The sequence below is a fragment of the Zeus faber genome (genome assembly GCF_960531495.2).
Source record: "Zeus faber genome assembly, chromosome: 16".
Lineage (NCBI taxonomy): Eukaryota > Metazoa > Chordata > Actinopteri > Zeiformes > Zeidae > Zeus > Zeus faber.
In genome coordinates, this window is record NC_137202.1 from 27,481,063 (window position 1) to 27,508,868 (window position 27,806).

The window sequence follows — 27,806 nt, forward strand, 5'->3', positions numbered from 1 at the left end:
CAGCCGGGGGGGCTGCAGGCGAGGGTCCCTGAGTAGGAGTTGATTGTGTCCTGAAAGGACAGGTTGTGATTGGCGACCCCGCTCACGACCAGTGACTCTTTGAGGGTCTGCTGAAGTTCCCCGTTTGGGGATGTGGGGAACGTTCTCCGCCCGGTTCCTGTACCTTGGTGGGAGAAGCGTCCCTGCCTCTCCGAGGGGGATCTGCTTGACATCCCTCCAGAACACACAGCGGCCGTCACGTCTGAATTACGAGGCATCAGATGGAGGGACGCTCGCACACAGCGGTCGTGTGAGACGGAGGGCGAGACGGAACAATCTATTCCTCTGTTTCCGCCCCCCCCCCCCGACACACACACACACACACACATACACGCACACACACACATACACACACACACACACACACTACAACAGCACAATAGAGCAAGGCTGTGCCACCGTTCTGATAAAAGTGTGCAATAGCCGTTGCGGAAACCGGGTGCCCCCCCACCCCATGCGCACACACACACACACACACACACACACACACTTCTTCGCAGTTAATGAGGGGGTGCGTGCTGTCGGGATTTGTCCTGCAACTCTTTCTTTTCCAGTCCTCCGGGGCTCTTCCTCCCTTTCTTCCCCTCGTCCCATCGGGGAAAAAAAGAAAAAAAACATGTTTTTCTGACTGAGTTTTCCCTCCAAGGCCCTTTTCAGGTTCCGGAGACATGAGGGGACACGTCTACTGTCTGCGTGCGTGTGTGTGTGCGTGTGTGACGCAGGGCAAGTTAAGGCCTGATGATCCTCATCTTCATTGGGGAGCACAAAGGGTAAAAGCACCGCGTGGAGCCCTTGCAGCCGTCTGCGCTGCACCTGGAGGTGCCACCGAACGGGCTGTCGTCCAGACGCTGGGCCCCTTTTAGATGAACACTACCGAGCGTGGGCGTACCGGCTCGCCTCACATTCCCCTTTGTACGCCGGCAACTTCATTACCTCTCTGAATGGCCGAGAGGTGAGAGGGAAGGCCGCGTGGTCGCCGTGCTTTGCTGCGATCCCGCCATTTGCTTTGGCTTTTACGCATAAAACCTCCGACCGGGGCCCGGGCCCGGACGCCACCGCATCAATCGACAATTCTGTCTGCTCCGCTGAATTTGGCCTGATAGGCGGGGGGAAAATGGCGACCCTTACCCTCAATCGGAGAAGCCATCGGTGGATGTGTCTGGGTAAGGCAGTTTACACCCTTTTACACATCCTGCTGAAGGTGGGAATGTTGCTCCTGTTATACCGCCACCCCCCCTTCTGTATCAAAGGTACATTCACGGAGCCGAAACCGGACCGAAACCGACGTCTGCGCGTGAGGGACAGCCGCCGTGCCGGGACCAGGGTGTGACGCGGTGACGACCTTGTGACGACGTGCCGCGCATGCGACGTGCCAACAGGGTCCAACGGGGACCAACGCGCCATTCCGCCTCCAACCACTTCCCTCCAACCTATTCCTGGTTGCACAAACACGTTGCCGGATCCGCCGTTGCACACTGTGAGATGCAGAACATTATGATGCACAGCAACTTTGCTGGCGTTTGCAGAGTGGTGTAAATGTGCACGGCTAACAAAAGCACCTCAAGTCCCACGGTTGTGCTTCACAGTCTGGAAAGCCGGCGTGTTATCTAAAATCACACATGGGGACGGCATAATGGCACCTTTGTTTGGTTCAGTGCAAAAGAGCAAAGCCGTGTGTGGTGTGGGGGTGGTGTGGGGTTGGTGTGGTTTAAGCAGCCGCACCTGTCTTGGGTCTAGGTAATTGGGAGCAGGATCAAGGTGGCTGTGCCTCTGTTTCTCGTTAGAGTAATCAACAAGTAACAGGTAAAACCCCCATCCCCCCACACACACACACAGGAGAGGATCCCTTGTCATGACATGTTGTCCATTTGCTCTGGGCTTGTTCCACGTAGCCCACTCTCTACAATAAAAGTCATGTGTTTTCTAACCCACCGCCTGTGCCCCCGTGCCGGAGGGCCCTGAAAACACCACTCTCAGGCGGAACTGCCACACCGCGATATTGAGGTCTTCTTTACGGCAGTATTGTGGGATCGTTGTATAAAAGGGGCTTTTTCCTGAGCCGAGTAAGTCGCAGCAGCGCACAACGCCGTGATACGTCTGGCAGTGAAGCTCAAAATGGCGGACAGAAGATGTGGGACCAAGTCTTTACCCTCAAGTCCCAGGTCAAGACGGGCAATTCCAAGTCAAGTCCCAAGTCAAGTCTCAAGCCCTGAACTTTGAGTTTGGAATCCTTAATAAGTGACAATGTGCTCTTCACCAAACATAATACCATTTGATATTTTTAACACGAGTAATAATTTGTGTATTACATTTACACAAATCATGAATGCTTTTCAGTAAATATACATGAATTACTTTCCAAATAAACTTTAATAAACTTGACACATCAATATGACAATAAAAACAAAATATTGTAGTGCTCACTCTCTCTCTCTCTCTCTCTCTCTCTCTCCAGATATACTCTGGACACCTAAAACAATCCTGCCATAAAGTTACAATCATTTATTAAAACCTCAACATGGAGACTAGGTGTGTGTGTGTCTGTGTGTGTGTGTGTGTGTGTGTGTGTGTCTGTGTGTGTGTGTGTGTGTGTGTGTGTGTGTGTGCGTACGTGCGTGTGTGTGTGCGGAGCTTTTTGCCCCCCGCTCAATTTGGTTGGCTGCGGTCGGACTCAAAGTGCAACCCGTCATCAAAACCGTTTTTTAATAGCATCATTTTTATGTTGTTTTCTGGGTAGCAACTCAAGTCATGAGTCATCGCTGTGAAATTCAAAGTCAAGTCAAAGTCTTTTTTGGTTTTTCTCGACTGGAGTTTAAATATATTCATATACTGTATGTGACTCGAGTCCAAGTCACCTGACACGAGTCCACACGGGTGGTATGTGTGTGAGTTAAAGAGTCAAACGCAAACGCAGTAGAGGCCAATTGTGTGTGGCATCGTACCTCCTCACAATACATGACAGGCTGTCCTGACGACCGATTCATCCTCAGCATCGCTGCGCGACTTGCTCCTTCTGGGCAACTGAAAATGTAAAGATTTAGACAAAGGCAAAGTGCTCTTTTTTTTTTTTCCTCCATCCATTTATTTTTTGCAAATGCGGCACAAACACCTGCAAAGAACATCTTAAAAGTTGGTCCAGTAGAAAAAAAAGAAGAAAAAAAAAAAAACGCTCAAACGATTTAATACTTTTGTTTTTCAACTTTCAATTCTGAAAAATAAATTTAGAGTCTAACTACATTTAGTTCTAAATGAAGGCACGGATCTGCCGCTTCCGAAAATCTCTCTCTTTGCAGTCGTTTATAAATATCCAGAAATCATCTAATTTCATAATTCAAGAGCTCAGAAAAGATTTACGTGACCGGAAAGAAATGGATCATCTACATAAGAAAGGGATTAGCTGACTATAAAATATACAGTATTTAAAATTTAACTTAATATTCACATTCATATATAAAAACTTACAAAACCTGGATCTCTAGAAAATATCTTTTTTTTCTGTTACTGCCGAACAATCATTTTAAATTAGCCATAAACTTAATTGATTATTTACGTATTATCAGCATTATTATTATTATAATCGTCATCATCTCTTCTGTGTTGTTTTTGTTCATTTTTTTTTTTCAAACTTTGATTCATTAAAAAAAAAAAAAAAAAGAAAGTAAGTCAATAAATTAGCATGCGACCTCGGTCCCTGAAAGCCAATGGTTCAACCGTGTTACTGAGTGAGAGCGAGACAAGTGTTTGCAAATATCATGATGTATGTGCACTGGCAAGAAGTGTGTGTGTGTGTGTGTGTGTGTGTGTGTGTGTGTGTGTGTGTGAAGGGGACTATCTGAAATCCATCCCACCCTCAGAAGGACGGGGGGAGCCTTGCAGAAGGGATAGAGGGTTATTCTGGAGTCCATACAAAAAATAATTCGCTGTAAATATATAATATATATATTTTTACATATTTGAATATATTTACAAATATTCCCAGCACTATACATTATACTGTGTATTTTTTTTTTTCAACTTTTGTATTTGCGGGCTTACCAAGACAAAAAATAACAAAAAAAACAAAACAAAAAAAAAAACAGAGAAGTGACAATATTACAAAAATAAATGAGAGGCAGTGTCTGTATTGTATGCTGGCTTTGCTCCCCCCTCCTGTCGCGTTGCTAGTCCGCTCCAGTTCCAATCGTCCTGTCGTCCGTCCTGTTTCTCATGCCGGGTCCATGAATTGAAAAAAAACCCCCCAAAAAACATTCTAAAAGCTCGAGGTCGGACAGCGTCAAAGGAAAAACTGTGCGGAGCGAGCGAAAACCGTTCCCTTGGGAGCGAAGGTCCGCCTGCTCGGTCCGCGGGGTGGGGGGCTGGGGGGCGGTTCACTGACCGACAAGACAGAAAACCCCCTTTACCGTCGAAGTGTCTGGGGGGAAGGAATGGGGCGGGGTCGCTCCCAGGTAAGGGCGTTTTTGGAAGACGAGTTGTGGCCGGGGTAGGCTAGGAATGGGGACCGGAGAGGCGGTGGGCAGGGGCGGCAGTGGAGGCGGAGGGCGGAGGCGGGAAGCCAAAGGCTGGGGCGGGCGGGCGGGGCGAGGGTGGGCTCATCATGTTTTGACCGCTCCGTTGATGTGCTGGTACTTGGGGAGGCAGGGCTCGTCCGGCAGGGGGTCGTGGGAGAAGACGGAGTCGTCGCCCGAGGAGCAAGAGCTGCGGGTGTCCGGGAAGCTGGGGGAATACTGCTCTGCTGGAGCACACAGGTCCAGGTACTCCTGTCGACGGGCGGGGGGAGAGAGAGAGAGGGAGGGAGGGAGAGAGAGAGAGGGAGGGAGGGAGAGAGAGAGAGAGAGGGAGGGAGGGAGAGAGAGAGAGAGGGAGGGAGGGAGAGAGAGAGTTGACTCAGCATCTACTGATTCAGTGGCACAAGCATAAAAAACTGAAAGACAATTCAATTAACCAATTAAATTGAACTAAATACACAGTAGTAATGATGATAAGGTAATCACGATACGCATGAAAAATAATAAAATAAATTAAATAAAAAAAAATTATAGAGAAAGAGAGGGAGACGGGGGGGGGGGGGGGGGGGGTTGGTTGCCTGTCGAAAAAAAAGGGGCAAAACAAGAGGAAGCGAGGATAGCGCTGAGAAGCGCTCAAAGCGAGCGGGGACTTTCCAGGAGGACGGTAACAGAGAGGACTCAGTATTGCCGTCCTAATATTTACCCAAACTCATACCAGATCACTCTTTTTCTCTTTTCCTTTTTTTTTGTGACGCTTTGGCAGCGACTAATCTTGAATCGGACCCCGCAAGAAAACGTCTGAATGATAGTTAATAAGTGGCCCGCTGGAATGGGATGATAGCGGGGGCTCGGGGTTGACCCAGCTGCAGCCTGGGCTCGCTGCAAAAGCAGTTTTGGCGTTGTTTGTGAAGTGAGAGTAGACTTTGAGACTACAGAGCCACACACACACACACACACACACACACACACACACACACACACACACACACACACACACACACACACACACACACACGTAAATAAAAATCAAATTAGGAAAGATGAAAAGCCCAAGAAATTCTGTTATTCATTTTTGACTCAACCCAGAATTTTGCGGTTGTTTTGTGCTTTTCATCTCAGCTTCGTTTCTCTCTCTCTCTCTCTCTCTCTCTCTCTCTCTCTCTCTTGCTCTCTCTCTCTCTCTGGGAGGAAGAAGAGTTTTCGGGCTTTTCCAGAAAATGAGTACTGCCTTTCCAACCCCCCCCCCCCACAGCTAAGTACGTGGAGGCTCACATTACTGAAGGCCTCAACATCTGCCAGCGGTTTGGGGCAAAGGAAAAGGGAAGAAGAAGAAAAAAAAGACAACAAAAAGGCGCTTTATTACATCTCAAAAGTTCAAGCTCAACGTTGGGGCTTTTTTGGCATTGAAATGCATGCGAGGCCCCGGTCTCATAGCAGTCAGGCCCTGACAGATTTCCATTTCAACAACTGTGCACGGATATCGCACATGACATGGGGGGGTGGGGGGTGGAGTGGGGGGCACATGCCTTTATGGGGGGAACCAGGCAAGGCTGCAGCGGTCGGGCAAGGTTATGGGGCTGTGGCCCTGTCTGTGGCCATATCAGTCCTCAAGCAAACCGAGCGCCCACGAGATGGGTGGTAAGCCTGACCCGCCGGCGGGCCGCGGTGCGGCGCGGCCCGGAGGGGGGAATGCAGCGCCGCCGCGCCTCCTTTCATTCCGCTTCTACTTTCACTTTGAAACGGCAGAGTGGCAGGCCAAAGCGCTCGGCCCGGCGCCTCCGGGGGAAGGTCCGGCCGCCTCTCACCTCGTTCGTGTTGAGGGTGAGGATGCGATCCAGATCCTCCACCAGCTGCTTGAAGGTGGGTCTGTGTGAGGAGATGGCATGCCAGCAGTCTTTCATCATCATGTACCTGAGAGAGGGAGGGAGAAAGCGAGGTGAAGAGAGACGGGGTGAGACGGGAACAAGAGACAGCTCAGCAACGCGATACAGGCACATTTCCCTGTCTGTGTGAACATAAGCGGCAACGCTGCTCAGCTCCTCCTCACTTGTCTCTCTGACTTCCCAGGACTGCCTGTCAAGTGCGCTCCAGGTGATTTATGTCTCTGGACCCAGGTATCGTGGTATTAATGGAGCAAATCAGAGCTTTTTACAGGAGTTCTCTACTTTGTTGCTCCTCTATGGGCCGCGATGCCTGTTCTATGGCGGGGATTAAATGCTGTGGTACAGTGTGTGTAAGTGTGTATGTGTGTGTGTGTGTGTGTGTGTGTGTGTGTGTGTGTGTCAGTGTGCACGTCAGGCACTGCCCAGAGGGCAGAGTCTATCTACTGTATCGCCGGTCAAACCCATTCGGGCCAACAACGGGGCTGCACCATTGTCTGACTAGAGAGGAGCCATTGTAAAAAACAGGACATTGATAGGAGTCCAGAGCAGCTGTGTGGAGACCAGAGAGAGTGGCCATAGAGCCCTGGGGTGCATGGATCTGATGGAGACCGGGTCTCGAGTAGCCTCGGCCTTCTGCAAGTCTGTGGCTTGGCGTCAGACGTGTCGTTGGGGTGAGGTGGTTGCTGAACTACTACTACTACTGAATGGTTGCTGGTTTGACCTCTGCTAGCAGTAACTGTAGGTGCCTTGCTCGGGGGGCCCTGCTGAGCTTAAAGCAGCTCCGTCGCTTCTGCTCCGCTCTTTCCTTCGGGTCGCTTCTGTCCCCGGTCTCCTCGTTCTCGTACTTTACTTCGTAAAGGAAGTTACTCACAATTCGTTGGTGCAGTTGCCGGGCTTGTCCATGCGATGGCCCTCTTTGAGCAGCTTGAAGAGCTCTTCGACCGGGATCCCAGGGTAAGGGGAGCCCCCCAGCGTGAAGATCTCCCACATCAACACCCCAAAGGACCAGCTGAGGGAGGGGGGGGGGGGAGCGAGAGAGAGAGAGAGAGAGAGAGAGACAGGCGCAACCATCGACATTATTCTGACAAACATTCATGCCGCCACATTAACGACCGGAGCGAGGACGTGGGCTGCCCTCGCACCAGAGGATTACTCCGCGGTGACTCTTTTAGAAGCTATGACGCTAACAGTTTTCCGGAGCCGAAAGCCTCCGGCCCTCCCTGCTGGATGTAACGATATGTTCCCTCTCACGTTAATGTCGATCACTGAGGCAGCGCCGCGCGGTTCACAAGAGGCCACAACAACGGTGCGACTGTGGCTGCCTCGGCGGCGTCTTTTATCCCCGACCTCTGCCCGCGCGTCGGCGACCCGCTCTACAGGCTTGTGGGTGGTGCCACTCTCGCCCTGCCCCGAGACTAAATTCGCGCCTGGCTGGACGGTCACGCTGGTTGGCACCGTCCGGTCACACCGCGACCAAACAAACAGCCGGGCCACCCACAGGGCAGAAGAGTAGGAGCGGAGGAGCCCGTTAACTAACGACCACTTCCCTTTCATTTCACAATCGACGTCTCCGTTCCGCTGATACCTATCAACGCCTTGACGCCAGCTGATGAACAGCTCGACCGTGCGCCCAAGGAGTTATTTTTGCACCTAGAGCCTGCTGGCTTTGTGGCGGCAACAAAGGAGCGTACTATACCGAGGTGAAACACACACACTGGTGCGTGCCGGGTGCCGTTTTTTGTGGCCATTGGGTGATGAGAGGTGGGTCTGGGATTTATCTGGGACTCCGCTCTGTTTACACAGCCAGCCACAGGTTTGTCCTCCACTCTCGCTCTCTCTCTCTCTCTCTCGCTCTGTCTCTCTCTCTCTTTCCCTTTCTTTCCGTTTGTTGGTACACTCAGCTGATTCCCTTTGACGGCAAGGAACCGTCGCTCGCCGCTTTGCCGTTCCCGTCGCTCCGTGCAGGTTGACACTAAGGCACTAGCACACGTGTCTCAGTGCACAATATTGTGCAAGCGCATAAATGATGTGCACAATGAATGTTTTTGCATGTTTGCGACTATCCATATTAATTTGCAACACTCCCTCTCGCAAACTCTTGCTCGGCGTGCCTGTCAAACAGAGGGATTTTAGGTTTCCAGCCGGCGGACATGACAGAATCAAATGGTGAGAACAGCAACATCTGTCATGTCCGCTGGATGGAAATCTAAACTCCCTCCCTCTGTCAGGCTGCGACGCATGTCAAACGGGGCTGCGGGGGGGCGGGGCCGCAGGGGGCGGGGCTACGTCCAGTGACGCTGCGAGGGTTGCGATTGGAGACGAAACAGCCAGTCAGGATTGGACCTTCTCAAATTCTCTGATTGGTTGATTTTGTGGCAAAAGGTTTTTGTGCGCAGGCAAAGTTGAGCGCGTTAATATGGATAAAACATGCAAATACATTTATTGTGCACAGAACACATTTTTGATTGCCGAAATAATTGATGTGCTGGCAAAATACATTTTTCTGTGCCCAAAATCTCCCATTGCTTGCTCAGGAAAAAGAGGCACAAATATGACGGCATCAGAGAACACTCGCTCGATCGGGGAGGATCATTCAGGGACCTGAGTTTAGCCGGCAGGCCGACCTTTCCATTTAAACACAATCCGTCCTGTCCGTCTGACTCCGCCTACATCCGCAGCGTGTTTGCTTTACGGTGCCGCCTTATGTGTGTTCACGTTATTGACGGAGAGCGACATGAATATGAATGTGGCAGCGCAGCGATCAATGAAGGCATCAGTGGAACCAATCAAAATGGAACAATCTGAGCGCAGCAGCAGCAGCAGCAGCAGCAGCAGCACGGCGGCGGTGAATACTGTCTTCTCCTTAACTTAGCCCACCCGCGTGACATGATCTCACTGCAGATCCATTTTAAAAAGCAAACAAACAAATATGGAGGCGGGGGGCGGGGGTTGTTGCAGTGGTCGGGTTTCCATTGGAAAGTAATTTATTCATTTAATCTGATGTCATTTATGGATCCGTCTGGCCACTACCCCAGGTCTGGGGGTGGGAGCGTTCCACCTCCACTGCCGGTCCGGTGCACCGTCACCACCCCCCTCCTGCAGCCCACCCAGGCACCAGCGTCTCCGTGCGGCCTCTCCGTCCACAATTTGAAAAAAGCTAATTACGTAAGTGAGCGACAAAATGTCATTAGTGTCGAGTGCTGCACAAAGGCCCACAGGCTTCAACCGGTTCCGACTGGCCCAGCAAGGCTATCGATTGGCAACGAGCTCATCCGCGCGCGCACGTGCACACACACACACACACACACACACACACACACACACACACACACACACACACAAACACTCACTTAATTCCTGCTAACTGCGCGCTTCACTGGATGCACATGCTCGCCCCCCACCTCCCAAGGGTTGGCACGCAACGCATTTATTTTAAGTGTCCCACACACACACACACACACTTGATGTTCAAAGCAGAGAACTTCAATCAGGACTGTCAATCAGTGAGCTAATGAGGCGTAGCTTGTGGAGCTAGTTCTGTCAGACAACTCGACGGCGCCACACGCTTCCAGGCCCTTATATGGGGCCAATCCCTCCTGCCCTGCCTGCCAACTTCCTGCTTTACTTCCTGCTTTACTTGCTGCGCTCCCTCCACCTCCCCTGCCTCCACCTGTTGGGCTCTGCTCTTCTGTCCAATGGGGGGATTCCAGCTCGTCACTCCTATATTTCCATCTTATTTAGTATGTCTATGTTTTCTGTACAACTCACCAGGAGTGATGAGCAGTGGAGCCCAGACGCCCAAACTCAAACCATGCCAAATAAATAAAAGATCATTTTAGATTAAATCTGAGAGTCTGTCAGCATCACGGAGAGGCCGTGGCTCGGCTCTTTCTATGTTTTTGAATGAGTGCTCTTGAGCCAGACAGAGAGAGAGACAGACACGGGGAGACAGGGAGAAGAAAGCCGCAGGTCAGCTGTACCGAAACCAGATGAATGAAAAGTGTGTGTGTGTGTGTGTGTGTGTGTGTGTGTGTGTGTGTGTGTGTGTGTGTGTGTGTGTGTGTGTGTGTGCGTGCATGTGGGGAAGATTATTTGAAGGGAGGGAACGACTCCAAAAGGATGAACCACATGTAGGGAAGTGTTTGTGAGCAAGGGGGGGTGGGGGGGTGCTAAAGGATGAGGCCCCGACTGGAGCTGCAGTGTTGTTGCATTCGGACATGAAGTAGGGTCTGGGGGGGGGGGGGTACTTCCGTGCAAGGGGCGGAGGAGCGGGGCCCCCCTTCCCGGGGCCCTTTGAAGCCAACCAGATTAGTAACACGGCATTGGCTGCAAGTCTAGCGTGAAATCCGCACTTTCGCCACAGAGCGGCCAGCGGTCCTTAAAAACCTGAACCCCCCCAACCCCCACCTGAAAAACACAGCCCTACATCAAAACACCCCACCCGCCCGCCCCACCCGCCTCCCGCTTTCCTCCACAACACAACCACGCCGAGCAAACTGAAAGACGGAGCAAACCCGGGCTCGACGCTGCTGGACTAAAACGGACAAACAATGTGAGGAAAGGTGAGAGAGAGAGAGAGACAGAGAGAGAGAGAGACAGAGAGAGAGAGACAGAGAGAGAGGAGAGAGAGAGAGAGAGAGAGAGAGAGAGAGAGAGAGAGAGAGAGAGAGAGACAGAGAGAGAGGGAGAGAGAGTGAGGGAGAGGAAGAAAGAAACGCGAGAGAGAGAGAGAGAAAAATAAACTGAGAAAGAGTGAGAGGGGCGTGCGAGGAGAGGGTGAGGTAGTACTTACACGTCACTTTGGTGTGTGTACACTCGGTCAAACAGAGCTTCGGGCGCCATCCATTTCACCGGGAGACGACCCTGGATACGTACACACACACACACACACACACACACACACACACACACACACACACACACACACACACACACACACACACACACACACACACACACACACACACAGACCAGGGGTCAAGGAGTGACCTAGTTGCACTTTAACAAACACGCCTAACGAAAAAAAAAACAACAACCCTGGCATCTTTCATTTTCTGCCCGATCAGCAGGTTTTAATTCACTTATCGATTCAGTGATTTCAGCGCTGGGTTTGTTTTTTGTTTTTTTCGCTTCTACCTCGAAGCTCGGGAATTATCAGAGCGTTGACTGAAAGGTAACTTCAGTGGAGTTGGTTATCGTCACTGCAACGACTGAAAGACTAAGCGTGTAATTGCGAACGTGCTGGGCGATCAAAACCATCAACACAGTAATCGCCGCAAAACATTTTTCCTCTATGTCGAAATGAAACAAGCCTGATGGTTTCAATAACGTCCTTCGCAGATTTGTTCATTTCTAGAAGCGTTGGGCAGGCGGCCACCGGGAGCCAATCGGTTTGGACAACCTAAAGCTGACCTTTCTCTAGGCAATTAGGTTTGTCGACACAGAAAGAAGCCCCGCCCCCTTCCCTCGTGAGTAGGTTGCGTTTGTAAACACAGCGGCAGAATCTTCCACAATGAGCAACTCGGAGGAGGAGGGAGAGGATGCATCCTTGACAAATGAGGGCCACACATGGACAGTTTAGTTCTTTTAGATATTAAAGATCCGACCCAAAGCAGACGGTAAATATTCATTGTATAAAAGGTGTAGATGAGACGTGCCGATGAAGACGGACACCACAACATTTTTTATTTTAATTATTTTGTTTTTGTTTTTATCTGAATTTTATTGAACCAAAATGTTAATCAAAGGAGCTGCACTCGTTAACTTCCCTTACTTACATTACTTAAGTTCAAGTTCAAGTTCAAGTTCAAGAGATTATTTGTCACATACATATACATACGGTCATACATATATGCAGTGAAATGTCATGACACCTGGTGATTACGCACAATAAGCTCTATAAGCTCTAAAAATACTAAAACATACCAAAATGTGCGTAATCGACACAAGGTGCTCATATAACTTACATGAGCTGCGCAAAGTTCAATATATAAAGATACTGTTTTGCATTTTATTATTATAATTATTTGATTTATTATTTAATTTCCCCCCTATTTCTATTTGAGATTCATTTTGTAAAAAAAAATAGGATGAATGCTGCTTAAGTTTTGTTGAAACTTTTTTTTTTTGAGATGAGATTTTTATTGTAAGACTAGTGTTTTCTTTGGACAAGTTCATTCCACCAATGAATGTGTTTTTAAAATGCATCCTGACATACAACTATGTTCTTTACTTCAAAAAAAACTATAGTTGGGCATTGTGCAGTGAGCAGTGATTTTTATCCACGTCGTTAAAAAAATATCCTTCTGACAGACAACTCTTAGACATATTAAATAAGATGGAAATATAGGAGTGACGAGCTGGAATCCCCCCATTGGACAGAAGAGTAGAGCCCAACAGGCGGAGGCGGGGGAGGTGGAGGGAGCGCAGCAAAGCAGGTAAGGCGGGCCTAAAAAGGACGACCCATATAAGGGCGTGGAAGCGCGTGGCGCCGTCGAGTTGTCTGACAGAACTAGCTCCGCAAGTTACACCTCATTTATCGAATGGTATGAAATATTTGATCATTTTTGGCCGTATCGCCCGGCACCCCATGACAGTGGCTGGGATTATTTTTTATGCATTTAAAAAAATAAAACATTGCAAACTTTGATACTTGAAACCACGTCAACAATGCCACAGTTTGCCAAATACCTATTTTGTTTACAAGCGGCATTCCGGGTCGCGAAGACAAAAGGCCTGATGAATGGGGCAGATAAAAAAAGAAAAAAGTCCTAATGCCGGCACTGTATCTGCCCCCCCGCCTTCATCGTCAGCCTCACCGCCGACGTCAGCGCGCATTGTTCCCCTGTTTGATGCTGTTATGGGCTGTTTGGTGTTGGTGTGGTCGGCCTCCCGTCTGGACGGCGGTGCGTGTAAACGGAAAAGGCAGCCGTGCGTAGTTAAATGAGGACGAGCTGTTCCGCGGCATGGGAAAGACGCCGCTCGGTCTTCTGCTATGGAGATGTCAATTCCATCTCAAGCCTCTATTTCTCTCCCTCCCTCTCTCTCCCTCTCTCTGTCTCTCTCTGTCTCTCTCTCTCGTTGCTCGCTCGCTCTCTCTCTCTTTTTTTGTCAGTTAATTGTATAAGTGTCTCTGAAAAAGGAACAAGAGAGCGAGGGATAAACGGGGCCGAGCTTCCAGAACCACTGCATTCACAGGAGGCCTGGGAACCCGCGGCCACTGCCAAGACACAAGCTGGGAGAGCCCGGAGACGAAAAAGAGCGAGAGAGAGAGAGGGGGCGAGGGACGATGAGGGATGGGAGGGAGGAAGAGCGGGACGGGCGGCCTCTGCTCTCGCACGTCCGAGCCGGCTTTGGAAAACTTAAGCCCGATGCCCACTAGAACCGGCGGCATTCAGTCCGCATTGGGGCGGTAATTCAAAGGGAATTTAAAAAGTAATTGGAAAAACATTGACATTTTACCATCTATTGATACCATTCATCAGAGTGGCTGATACGACACAACATTATGGATTCATGGTCAAATTGGCCTATCTGGTACTGCTCGGTGCAATCATGTATATTTGTTAAAATCCAGTCAACTCAATTCTACCAATTCATTGGTTTGGAGAAAAAAAGATTTGGTCCAAATACAGAGATGGACGATGGATCAAGCTTCACTCTGAATCCTGTTGTTTTGCACCAAGACTGCACACGGACCCGACGCAGAGCAGGCTTCGCAGAGTTGAACGAGAACCTTCTGAAATGCGATGCTGCGCTCGGCATCAAGGAAGTTGTGGGTTTTCGGGGAGCGAGACTCACGTTGGTGGTTTTCTTGTAATAGTCGATGTTGTGGACGTCCCTGGCCAGGCCGAAGTCGGCGATCTTCATGACGTTGCTCTCGGTCACCAGGACGTTCCTGGCTGCAAGGTCTCTGTGTATACACTGGGGTGGAGCAAGAGAGAGAGAGAGAGGGGGAGAGAAGAGGGAGATGGGTTGGGGGGCGGGGTCAGTCTCAGTCTGAATGGGCCTACTCTACACCAGTGATTCCCAAAGTGGGGTCTGGGGACCCCCAGGGGTCCGTGGCAGTGAGCCGGCGTGGTCCGTGAAAAATAACTTTTCTCTCTGTGTCCTTTGAAGAGGTACATCTTTTAATTTCCAGAAATATGATACTCTCATAGCCCTGTCTCCATACTTTACTACATTTCTCTTGATTTGTGTTGTGATATTTTGTGTCGCTGCAACGTTACTTGTTCATTGAACTGATGTGAATTGAATTGAATACATTGTTTTTATATTCTGTATTTTTCTGTAACACATTTCCCTTGATTTGTGATTTGTTTCTTCATAACCTGTATAGAGGTGTGGGAAATAGGCCTAATACCAAATATTTATTTGGGGGGGGGGGGGGGGCTTTCTCTCATCTGAGGGGGGGTCCTGGCTTGAAAAAGCTTTGAGAACGACTGCTCTACACAATGTTGAAATGAAACATCACAGCGTGGCGGTGGCATGTGATCACCTTTAAAGTCATGGCATTGAGAATGTCATTGAATTCCATGACACCACTGCAGGTGCCTGGGGAACACGCCTGGATAAGTAGAAGATTCCAGACGTAGCACGTCAGACATACGGCACACAAGATGTTTGTCTGTAGGGGAGCGCATGTGCAAGCCTGTGTGTGTCTGTGTGTGTGTGTGTGTGTGTGTGTGTGTGTGTGTGAGACCAACACTGTGTTCTGTCACATTCCGACGGTGCGAGGGGGGGCCAATGCGGGAGGCTTTCCCATTGTGACCACATGACGGAGAGGCTTTTGTGGTGGTGGCGCGAGACAATGCGGGGACCGGACTGGGACCGGAGTGAGGTTTTTTGTTTTTTTTAGGGGGGAATATTCCCACACGGTGACAGCACGCGCAAGATAATTCCTACGGCGCGGGAAAATAGGCGTTCCAGGCGGTTTGTCCCGACCTCCAGCACGCTGTCCGGCCAGAGCGAGCGTGAGCCGAGAGGGATCGCTGCCCCCCCCCCGTGTGGGATATTACAGCAAAACGTAGCTTCTGTTTCAGTTTGTATTATTAGCTCAGAATTATTGCACAAGGGCATCTCCATGACGACATCAGGACGAGGTCTTTATTGTTTCAAATGCGGCTCCGTTCAAAGCTATAACCATCAGTTTGCATCTTGTGGCCTCAATGATAAATGATAAAAAAAATAAGTGTGTGTGGGTGCGTGTGTGTGTGTGTGTGTGTGTGTCCCGTACCTTCTGCGACGCCAGGTACTCCATGCCCCGTGCCACCTGGTAGGTGCAGGAGACCAGGTCCTTGAAGGTGAGCTGCTCATCTGAGACGCGGGCGATGTCGTAGGAGTACTCCATGCCCGGGGGCCGGCGCGCTCGCAGGTACTCCCTCAGGTTGCCCTTGGAGGCGTACTCCACGATCACGTACAGAGGCCCTGCAGCACCGCGGCACACGAAAAAGAACACACACACACACACACAGAACGTCAGGGCCGCGCCCTCATCTGAGCCGACGCGTAATGGATCCATTCTTAGGGGCGGGTGGAAAGACGGGAGCGGCCTCTTTTTAGAAATCTTGGCCGTGAGAACCAGAGCTTGACAAACAAGACCTACGCCTGGCCAATATTTACAAAGAAAGTGAGGAAATCGCTGTCCACGGGTAAACCAACAACATTCCCCAATACAAGGTACCGTCATATCCTAACCCGAAAAATACTAATCATTGACAAATTGATGTTGATCATGAATTTGTCTTTGATTTGTTGCTTTGATTTGCGATAAACAGCAGCAGGAGTCTCCACGTCCAGCGAGTTCTTGAGAATACAAGTACAGATGTGTACAGGCAACGTATTCATTTATTTATTGTGTGTCTGTGTGTGTGTGTGTGTGTGTGTGTGTGTGTGTGTGTGTGTGTGTGTGTGTGTGTGAGTATTTCAGTGCAATGTTTTCTTCGTGTTCTGTACGGCTCCGTCGCTGCTGCAGCCCCCGTCCACAGAAAACCAGGAAGCCGACCTCAAATAACCAAAAATGATGACTCCCTCCTCACCCTCCTGCGTGCAGGCCCCCAGCAGGTTGATGATGTTCTTATGTTTGCCGATCATCTTCATCATCTCCATCTCCGACACCAGGTCGGACAGGTCCTTCTCCGTGGCGTCATCTGGGGGCGGGGGCGGGGTTCGGTTAGTGAAAAAAACAAAAAACACACAGGCACACACTGACTCGTCTCTTAACCCCCGTTCGCTGGAGTCGGGAGCTGCAGGTGGTCACGGCGGCGGAGGGGCGGAAGGGCGGAGGGCGGAGGGGCGTGGCTGAAGCCAACAGAAGCCTCCTTTCAGCGGCGCGCGGAGAAATTAAACTACGCTCCCTCGACCTGGACTCATTACCTGGCAGCGCGGGCTCCCGTTTCACGGGGCCGGTTGAGGTGGACACGCCGACATAGCGAGCATTCTTCTGCGCCATTACCTTTGCTTTTTTTTGGTTGGGAGGGCTCTCTCCATATAGGCCCCCCCCCCACCTGAACTACCTTTTTATTAACGGCGTTGTGACTCGCCTCTTTGTGTGGACGCTGAGGCCAGCTGCTGGGTATGTGACCGCCCCTCAAACACACATTGACCCACCCCACCCCACCTTAAAGCCGTCACTCAGCAGGGGCCAATAATGAATAATAACGGCGTCCCTCGGGCTCCTCCGCGGCCCCTGCCGAACCCCTCGCTCCAGTAAGGTAGGGATCCTATGGCAAAGGGTTTGTAAAGGGGCTTTTACACACACACGCACACGCACACACACACACACACACACACACACACACACACACACACACACACACACACACACACACACACACACACACAAGAGCGTGTGTACCTCCTGTAGTGTGTATTGGGTTTGAAGTACACAGCAACTGGATGCACAATTTAGTATCTGAGGAGAGGCATCCTGTACTCCAACTAAACCTTAATTAACTTAATTAAACTCATTCGGAAGCTGCTGGGCCGAAACAAAGACGCTCAGACGTCCACCTGCAGGGGCTGTTTAACCCCCACCCCCCTCCGAGGTCAGTGCCCCCCCCCCCACACACACACACACACAGGAGATACAGTTACCGCGTAGAGAGCGCCGCTTACCTTTCAGCATCTTGACGGCGACGGTCACGGCCTCCTTGGGCTTGTCCTTATCGACGCCCAGGGCCTCGGCCATCACCACCTGGCCAAAGCAGCCTTCACCCAGGGGCTTACCCAGCGTCAGCCTGAGGAGCAGAGGGGGCCCCAGAGGGGACACGTGAGCCCGAGCGCCGAGTTGGAGACGCAACCAAACCAGGCGGGGAGCAAGTTTACCCATCTTGGAATCTCTCTCTCTCTCTCTCTCTCTCTCTCTCTCTCTCTCTCTCTCTCTCTCTCTCTCTCTCTCTCTCTCTCTCTGCCCCCACCCTCCCTAAAGTGTGGTAGTGGCACACTGTCGGCGGTCAGTGCCATGTTGGTCGGCACCAGAGACAGTGGTGACAGTCACCCGATTAGAGAGAGAGAGAGAGAGAGAGAGAGAAGATGCCCTGTTCAGATGATATTTGCCCGGATCTGGCCGTACGAAGACAAAATGTCTGCGACCGGGGACAAAATTCTCCACGCAGCCGCGGTGATGGAGTTTGGAACGGCACCGGGAGCTGGGGGACGAAAGCCACAGCGAACGAGCCAATGAGAGCGCAAGAGGAGACCGGGTAGGGGGAGTAATATAGAAGCGGAATGTGGAATATATGGAATATGGAATGCAGTATATTTGAAAAAAAAAGGAATATCAGGTATTTTCATTGCACTCCGCTGTTTAGGGCCTCATTTATAATAATAATATATAAAGAATAATTCACCCCAAACTGCAGAATTAACCCATGCAGTCTCCCCACCACATTCCCCTCCGAGTTTACGCGATGTCCCTTTTTTTCTTTGGTCGGCGCAAAATAAACAAGCGGACACGCAATGAGAACAGCAAACCTTTTCACTATAAAGCCCCATGAGTCATTTTGTCTAGTCATGTGGAAAAACACCTCAGCATCAGTCTCAGCATCATGTGGTGTGAACACCCACATCCCGGACAAAAAGATTTTGGGGGGGAAAAAGAATCGTGGGGCCTGTGGGCACCTTAAGCTGTGTACCCCGAACCTTCTAGCCAGGAAGTCCTCACATCTGGATGGCGCTGCTTTTAAATATATATATCAGGGAAGAATTTACACGCACGCACGCACACACACACACTCACATACACACACACACACACAGAAACACACACAGACACAATGCTACGCCGTCATCCTTCTCGCTACAGCCAGCCTGCTCTGACTGGTTGATTGACAGGTGTTGGGCCCGCCCCTCACTCCCTTCCCAGCGTCCCGGCTGTATAAACAGTCACACTGTTGGCCGTGAAGTGCGAGGCCCGAGGCCAGTGAGCTGTCGCAGTAACACAATCCCCTGTCTGTCCACACACACACACACACACACACATGCAGACATGCACACGCACACGCACACACACACACACACACACACACCACCTCCACTGCCACGGCACTCTCAATAGCGTCCATTCTGTCCGTCACAGCACACATTAGTGCCCATTGCAATTTCAAACATGTTCGCGTCTCGCAGTGTTCCAACACCATTCCAGAGAAGCCCCCCCGCCCCCACCCCCCTGGGTGCTGGAATGATGAGCCGCGGAAAACACCAGAAACATAATGAGAGGGGGGGGGGGGATTCAAATCAAGAATTTGACTAAAAAAGCTCCATGTGAACCTCTGTGAATAATTTAGAATAATGAAATAATGAGGAACGATTTTGTATGATGAGATTTTCATCCAACCCGTTTAAAGCTGCGCAACTTTTAAAGCGAAGGCAAGGCCTGTATATATATATACATATAGTCAAGAGTTCTCCCCTACTTTTTTTTTTCTCTTTAAGTCCCGAAGGCAGGAAGCCGTAAAGGCGGCGTCAGCTTGCCTGCCGAAAACCGGCCGCGGTGCGACTGGAACTAAATGGGAAACTGCGCCCCCCCTGGCGATCTGCCTCTCGTGCATGGGGGAGCCTCCTCGTGCGGCAGCAGGAGTGGAGCTCTGGTTCTAATCGCGGGCCAGTGCACACAGCCCTTACTCATTACAGTTAGTCATTGTTGTTGCAGTCTAAAACTAGGAGGGGCCAATATCACCGAGCGCTGACAACACAGTCATCCGGGTGTCTGCCGTGGTGGTAATCCAGGCGTCAGCAGCTACCGTTGACTGGCGACGGTAGCCGCGGCTGGACCGGACGTTTCGCGCCAACCCCCCCCCCGCGCGCGCGGCGCTCACCTGTCCCGGGCGAACTCCCAGCGGGGGTCCTCGGGGAGGTCGTACTCGGGGATGGGCTCGTCGTGGGCCGAGCTGCGCCTGGTGGTGATGCGGACCAGCGGCGTGCTGGAGTTCATGGAGGAGCTGGAGTCGGCAGACACCTGCGGGGGGAGAGAGAAACTGGCTGATCACCACATTCTGGGTTGACAGGTTCAAACGCAGACAAGGGCGGCGCTAGAGGAGAGAGTATCAAGGGCTGTGCGCTAGTGTGTGTGGTGTTTTAAGAATATTTAATGCCCTGGTATGAAAAATGTTTCCATTTACACTAATTAAAATTCAACATTCATAGGCAAGTATGCATTCATTTGTTCATTTACATATTTAACGTATTTTAGCAAAAAGCGAATAGATGAGAAATGGGGCCATCAGAGTAAAAGTTGAATCTGTGTGTGTGTGTGTGTGTGTGTGTGTGTGTGTGTGTGTGTGTGTGTGTGTGTGTGCTAACCACCTTGTCGCAGTCCCGCCCCCGTGGGACGCCTTCATCTGCGTAACCCTACCTTGTCGCAGGAATCGGTTTCGCCCGGGGAATGCGCTCCCGCACCTTTTTTTTTTTTTTTTTGCACCTTTTTGGAGTTGTTAGTTGTGGTTACCCTTTCCCTTGAGGGAAAAGCGTCGGTGCCCCCACACACAGATTATAAATCCTGCCTTAATTACGGGGTTGCTGCTGTGGGCGATGCCCTGAGATTCCTTTCGTTTTGGAACGAGGCCGTGAGCCCAGCGTGGATTTTGTCGCTTTTCGAGGTTGGGTTGTTCAGGACTCTTGCGTCAGAAAGGAATTGATTAAGAGAGTCAATTCATCCTCCACCCTGGCATTCAATTGACCTTTGGTTTCCTGTTCCTTACCTCGCTGTGTCATCATTTACACACTTTCATGAAGTTGTTGTAGTATCTAGTATTTGGAGTAAACCGCCTAAAGTACAGGCTACTCTACCTCACCTTGTATTTCAGTATGTCGTTTTCAGCTTCTAAGCGCGTGTGTGCGTGTGTGTGTGTTGTGGCCTCCTCTAGGGGTGTTAGATGCCTTTTGGAACTCTTTATCTACTTTCTGTTACCTGGCGGCGCAGCGGGATCTGCTTGCTGAGCTTGTGGACGGCCGGCTGGCCGCCAAAGTCGGGCTTCTTGGCCGTGTTGCGCATGCGGCACACCACCACGATCACCACCATGCAGGCGATGAGGAAGACGCCCACGCAGTAGATGGCGATCTCCACATAGTCCGGCGACGTCATGCCCTTCACCAGCTCATCCTTGTTGGCTGAGGGACGTTGATAAAGAGGTGGCGGGGGTTGGAGGTGTCATCATAGAGGAACGGTAGATAGAGGCCACGCGCCAAACATGTAGAAGACGAACACACGGGGCTCACAGACAACCTCAACAACCACGACAGGAAGAGCGACGTGAGACGTGTTGTTTAAACTGAACAATGGTTCTACAGTCACCGTGCTCGCTCTCTCCCTCTCTGTTCTAGCCCCTTTTTCTCCCTTGATGACTTTCCCTCCGTTTCCACAGCGCCGCACAGGGCTTACCAGCATGTGTGTGTGTGCATGTGTGTGTGTGTGTATGTGTGTGCTTGTGTGTGCATGCGTGCGTGTGTGATCGTAAATTTGAGCCCATAGACAAGCGTGCACGCGTGTCTGCATTCCACGGTTCTGCTGGAGGCATGCACACAATCACACACACACACACACACACACACACACACACACACACACACACACACACACACACACACACACACACAAACACACACACACGTTCAGGAATGACGGAAGACCGCACACTCTACATCACAGACGCAAGGCTGCAAACGAGAGTGGTGTCCTCAAGAGGTTGCATATGGCTGTAACTTCCTGTACTTCCCCAGGAAAAGGGCTAAATATGTGAGTATGCGGTCGCGTGCACCTGTGTGTGCGTGCGTGTGCGTGCGTGCGTCTGTGTGTGTTTGCAAGCATTTTGCACATGTATATGAGACCTGACAAACTGACTGGTTAATGCATGGTTGTAGTGCATGTCCGGACCAAAAGTCACTTGGCTGGTCCAGTGTGTGTGTGTGTGTGTGTGTGTGTGTGTGTGTGCGTGTGTGTGTGTGTGTGTGTGCGTGCGTGTGTGCGTGGTGGGCTACACGTGCTGTTGCGACTAGAACCTTTTCTCCAGTCTGCCTTGTAACCTCTGGTCCAGAAACCACAGAGAGTACAGAAGCCACAGTCGCCGTGAGCACAGATACAGCACAACGGGGGTAACAAATTACACATAATACTCCCAGAGGAGCAGGCCTGTGTTCATTACGTTTCACTGTTTGGAGACAAAACAAAGCTATTATCTTGTTACGACATCTAGAGGTCCTTGTTTTTTTTTTTGGGGGGGGGGTGTTTTCCAGGGAGGGATGCTGGATACTACGGCTGTGGGGTTCAGATGGATAACTACACTCATTGATTTTTATTTGATGGTGAAGACATCGCGTCTGACGCAAAGAGGAAAAGTAGACAAACACACACACAGCCCCACACTCGCAGGTCAACGTACACATACAACAACAAATATAACGTTTAACACACACAACGTGAGACCATGTAGAAGTCAAGATTGAAGCATTTGGCCCCGATAATTGGGAAAGCCGGGCCAACAACATACCAATGCTGAGCTCTGACTTTCCATCCTTATTTCAGAGGGAAATAAGGATCTCAAACATAACAGACAATTATCTGGGCCCCGGGGGGGGGGGGGGGGGGGCATTCAGTAAAAAGACAGATTACTTTGCATGCAGATTCTGAACTACAGTGTATGTATGAGTGTGTGTGTATGACAGAGAGGGAGAGACATAAAGGGAAGGAAGGCGCAGTCCCTTCTTCTATGGAGTCTGGAGACACTCGAGCTGCACTTCTGTCCGTCTGAGAAAAATATAATAACAATAACCAGAACACAGCGACGGGTAGACGGGTCCTTCCCTCGTTGCCTTTTTTATTTAATAGCTTTTTATTTAAGCACCGAGTATGAGGCCATTTGCTGCCTCAGAATAATAAGGCGCACCCTACGAGCCTTGGCTCCTGTCGCTGTCGCACCGGCGCTGAACAGACGCTGCCCAGCGTCCATCCGGACGCAGAAAAGTCAAAGCGCCTCAAATAACTCCAGACCTCCGCGCCGAGCGCTCAGGCTGCGCCTCTCGAGTGCCTTCGGACTCCTGAAACATCGGCGACGCGAGCGGGACATGCACACGGGTGTGTGTACGTCTACGTGTGTGTATATATATAGGTATATATACCTGGAAGCACCGTCAACCAAGCAGTGTGATAGGAGATCCCAATAGAATTACCAGCCAAGCAGGTATACTCCCCAGCGTCCTCGAAAGTTACATTGGGCAGGTAGAGAACCTCTATCTCCTTGTCTGTGGTGTTTACACCTGCCGTCTGAGAGGAACCAAGGAGGGAAGGAGTGGGCGGAAAGGCCGGAGAGCAAAAGGGAAAGTGTTTGAAGATAAAAGGAGGGCAAGAATTGGAAAAAAAAAGGGGGGGGGTGGAGGGAAGATAACAGGGCAGAGAGAGAGAGACAGAGAGAGAGAGAGAGAGAGAGAGACATGAGACCCACAACACCAGAAGAGGAATATAGAGTATCTGGATCCACCACGGCCAAGGTCCCATCTAGAACAAAGGATGGCGGGAAGTTCTGTTTGGAGGGTCCGGGGGGGAGTGAGGGTGTGATAACAAAATGGAAACCAAGCAGGAGCAGGAGGAGTAAAACCAGCAGAACATAAAGGAGGGAGAAAAAAAAACATACAGAAACAATAAACCATTAACCCAAAAAAAACAAACACAGTTTCCCTTCACCGCCAGTGAAATGGTACCAAGTGGAGCCCGCCGGCCCCCGGCAGGGTCAGTCCGGTCCATCCATCCTGGGACTGGGCACATGCACACCCCAAAAAATAAAGGGAAACCACGATAAACAACGGGAGGGAGAGAGAGACACGGAGAACACCTCTGCATAGCGAGACCGCGAGACGACGAAAGATCCGAATTTCAATCAGAAAGGTCAGAGAGTGCGGGATCCCACCAGCGCTTCCACGACGGCGAACAGCTGAGGGGGGAAGACCAGGATCACCGGATACAGAACCAAAAAAAAAGAAAAAAAAGGAGGGGAGTGGGGGAGGACCACCGAGACGTCACCCAAAATAGAACCACACCACACCACAAGGCACACCAGGGGGCAGTGGGGACTGGATCCCGGTTCACCACCACACTGGAGGGGTTCAGGCAGACGGGGAGGGGTGGGGCAGGGATAGGGGTGCGGGTGGTTGGGATGGACCGGACGGCCGGATAGATTCGGGGGCCTCTGTGGGTGGGATGGGGGTTGGGGGTGGGGGTGGTGGGGGGTGGGGGGTTACCTTGGATGACAGTCAGCCAGCCCGACTGGTTGGCCACCCCTATATAATTGGAGACTTTACAGATGTATTCTCCGGCGTCGTCCTCCGTCACATTGGTGAGGGTGAGCACCTCCACGTCGGAGCTGTTAATGCCCGAGTGCTGGAATCCGCGTACACACACACACGCACACACACACACACACACACACACACACACACACACACACACGTGCACGCACACAAATACACGCACACATACGCCCACGCACCCACAAGCCGGTGTGAAAGTGGACAGACGTAAACACATAAATAGATACAGGCACCTCCATCACACCACACGCACATACATCAATACGGAGATTTGAGCAGGAAAAGAGACCAAACACGGGACCAAGTGGTGTTTTTGTGTTTGTTTCTTACTCTATCAGAGCTGTAAGGAGAGGAGGAACAGGACAAGAACCGCAACCCAAGGATGAAGAACAACAACTACTCAAAAACAGCAGGGGACTGGTCGTTAGTCGCATCGTAATACAGCAAATACCAAAACAAATGTGTGAAATCAGCGAAAAAACCCCCCCCAAAAAAAACAGCAAAGGAAAAAAAACAAACCAACGAAAACGGAGGAGGGAGATCTTTGGGGCGGATGGAAGGAAGGGAAGTTGCGGCTACGTCAGGGAGAGACAGGTGGCGGGGGGGGGTCGGTCGTACCTTCAGCACGCGGACGTAGGGGTGCTCCTCGGGGCCGAAGCGGCTGCCGTTCTGCGTGATGTGCTTCAGCCACTGGATGTGGGGCTGGGCGTCGCTGTACACCTTGCAGACGAAGCGTGCGTCCTCGCCCAGGTGCACGGTGGTGTTGGCCGGCAGCCCCGCCTGGAGGATGGGCCGATGCGGGGACCGCTCTTTTGGAGAAGAGGGTGAGGAAGAAGAGGAAGAGGAGAAAAACAGGAGTGGGGGTTGGGTGGGAGTGAGAGAGTTTCACGGTAAAAATACCCTCGTTTTTTTTTTCTTTACGGTTTTGAGGCGCACGTAGACGTCTCCGCGGAGCTACGCGGCGGAGGGGTCGGACGCCCGGCGGACGCTCGACCAATCAGACGAGCTCACCGGCCGAACTGTCCGACTTCCTGTCGGGAGGCGAGTTCGAGAAACAGAAAAAGAAAAGGTAGCGGGATAGACGTGCGCCTTGCGTAGCCTTCTTTTCAGGGGGTTGTTTTCAAATAAACAAAAATGTAAAAATGTAAAATGTAAAAAATTCTTTACATGGCGGCCCACTAAATGTGACACTGCCCCCCGGTGGACACGTAGCGTCATAGAGAGAATTGCGCAGGAGCCGAAGGAATCGGGCGGCGAAGGAAGGGCGCGTCGAAGGAATCGGACGTCTTCGAGCCGCGCACGCCGGCCTACGTGCAGACGGGGGAAGCAGGATCCGGCTCGGAGTGAAAGTCCGGGCGCAGGCTCTGAGCGTTGAGTGAGTGCTCCTCTGGAATCCCTTTTAGTAGGAGTTTAACACAAAGCAAACAGCTCTGGGAGAGGAGCTTATCTCCTCTAGATAAGAGGTGGAGGAGGAAACTCCGACTCCAAACCCCGCGACATGAGAGTTTCGTCATCTTTGTTGTTTAGTAAATGCTTTTACAATTACATACATATATACACATATATAGAGATATATACATATCTATATATATATATATATATATATATATAAAGATATATATATATATATATATATATATATATATATATATATATATAGATATATATATGTATATATATTTAAAAAATATATATATATATATATATATAATTTACATGTTTCTTGTTTGTTTTTTTTTGTCACGGACGCATGCCTGCGGTGTGCCGACCTGGACAAAGATCCACGTCTCAGATGGCGAATATTCAACACTTCAACCCACGCACACACACGCACACACACACACACACACACACACACACACACACAGACAGACAGACAGACAGACAGACAGACAGACACACACACACCCCTCAAACCAAAACTCTCTCGCATTCTTTTGCAAGCAAACATTTGGCCTGCAAATCCAAACAGAGCAAGACCCGCCGAACAAAGCCCTCATTCACACACTGCTCTGCCTTCACAACCTTGAGCCAGTCACCCACCTATCAACCTGTCACCGGCATGGACACACACACACACACACACACACACACACACACACACACACACACACACACACACACACACACACACACGCGCACGGGCACACACACACACACGCGCACGGGCACGCGCCCACAAATGCATACACACAGAATGACATCACTTTTAGAGCTGCACATCGCAGGCTGTGACAGTGTGTGTGCTCCATGAAGTGAATAAAGAGGAACAGGATGAAAAGGACGAGAGGATGATGGAGGACAAGAGGGGGGTTAGGGGGGGTCGACAGATGGAAAGTGATGGGGAAAAAAAACAAACACACACACACACACACACACACATACACACACACACACACACACACTCACTCCTGCAGTGCAAATTCTTCTCGCACGTCCGTCCGCCGGGGCTGTTCGATCTGATGGGACGACTCCCAGAGCTCTAATGTTCACGTTCCCCTCAACCACTCCCCCCCCCCCCGCTCTACTTTCCTCACTCTATCACTCACATCTCGTTTTGTGTTTCGTGTGTGCAAGGTGCTCCCCTCTTGACTTTCTCACACACCCAACCAAATGCTTCCTATTCTCTCTCTCTCTCTCTCTCTCTCTCTCCTTAAATTGCACGTCTGGGATGTTGTCCGCAATTTGTTTACAATCTATTTCATGGAAAACAAAAAAAGACTGATGGCCAGAGAAGTAAAGTCCAGCAACTTCCACTAAGATGTGAACTGGGTCCATTCATCCTGAATGGAAGTGTGAGCCCTCCTCACGTGACACCATCACACATCGGGGGAGGAGTGAAGTCACAGAAACTAAAAGAGAGCGTTCCCTGCGCCTCCGTCCAATCGCGAGGCCCATCTATCAATTAAGTCATTGGTGGAGTAATTTTAGGGCGGTGCGGGCGGTGGGCGGGTCAGAGAGGGGCCCGGGCATTCCACCTCACCCCATGCGAGACCGTTGAACTCTGAGTAACCTGGCAGACCTGGCACGCAGACCCCCCGGGGTCGGGGGGCGGGGTGCGGCACAGGACGAGCACGGCATGTTACTTGCCTGTTAGGGTGGGCGGAGCTTCTGCCTAGAGGCCTTTTGAACCCCCTAAAAAAAGGGGGGAGGGGGGAGTCATTTGTCATACTGTGTGATACTGTGTGATACTGTGTGATATTGTATATGTGCGGTTGTGTTCTTGTGCGTATTGACATATGCACAGTGTACACATGTGTGCCTACATGCGTGCACATCAGGGCTGAACCGTTATAATGAAAAATCAAACCGACATCGCAAATTCAATAGAACGCAGGGGGGTTTGGGTTTTGTTTTTTTTTGCGATGAGGTTTCTTTGTTTTTTTTTTATGTTCCGCAGCTACACAACAACTCCCACCAACAGGGCTGTCCGGGGCAACTTATGCACCTGTCTCCCTCTCCGACGGTGTCGACGACACACACGTGCCCGCCATCGGCGCACGGTGTGTTTTTATTTTCTGTCTCCTCATGGAATCTAAACCCCCCCCCCCCCACCCCATGCCTGCTCTCTGCTGAAACACTG

General features: G+C 50.8%; 1 protein-coding gene across 2 annotated transcripts in view; it reads right to left on the reverse strand.

The window, feature by feature from the left end:
* Positions 1 to 3,047: 3,047 nt before the first annotated feature.
* The window catches only part of fgfr2 (fibroblast growth factor receptor 2), a 42,307-nt gene continuing 17,548 nt past the window's right edge, over positions 3,048 to 27,806 (reverse strand). The window contains exons 7-18 of one of the 2 annotated variants that reach the window (XM_080017248.1): positions 24,842 to 25,032; positions 23,039 to 23,183; positions 20,835 to 21,034; positions 19,744 to 19,883; positions 17,543 to 17,664; positions 16,465 to 16,575; positions 15,663 to 15,853; positions 14,228 to 14,350; positions 11,220 to 11,290; positions 7,299 to 7,436; positions 6,350 to 6,455; positions 3,048 to 4,796 (exon numbers count right to left, since the gene is read on the reverse strand). In XM_080017248.1, the coding sequence (XP_079873374.1) occupies positions 4,632 to 4,796; positions 6,350 to 6,455; positions 7,299 to 7,436; positions 11,220 to 11,290; positions 14,228 to 14,350; positions 15,663 to 15,853; positions 16,465 to 16,575; positions 17,543 to 17,664; positions 19,744 to 19,883; positions 20,835 to 21,034; positions 23,039 to 23,183; positions 24,842 to 25,032 (1,703 nt within the window). In that variant the 3' untranslated portion in view covers positions 3,048 to 4,631. Of the gene's footprint in view, positions 4,797 to 6,349; positions 6,456 to 7,298; positions 7,437 to 11,219; positions 11,291 to 14,227; positions 14,351 to 15,662; positions 15,854 to 16,464; positions 16,576 to 17,542; positions 17,665 to 19,743; positions 19,884 to 20,834; positions 21,035 to 23,038; positions 23,184 to 24,154; positions 24,294 to 24,841; positions 25,033 to 27,806 lie in introns of both variants that reach the window. The other variant, XM_080017249.1, reaches the window with a different exon arrangement.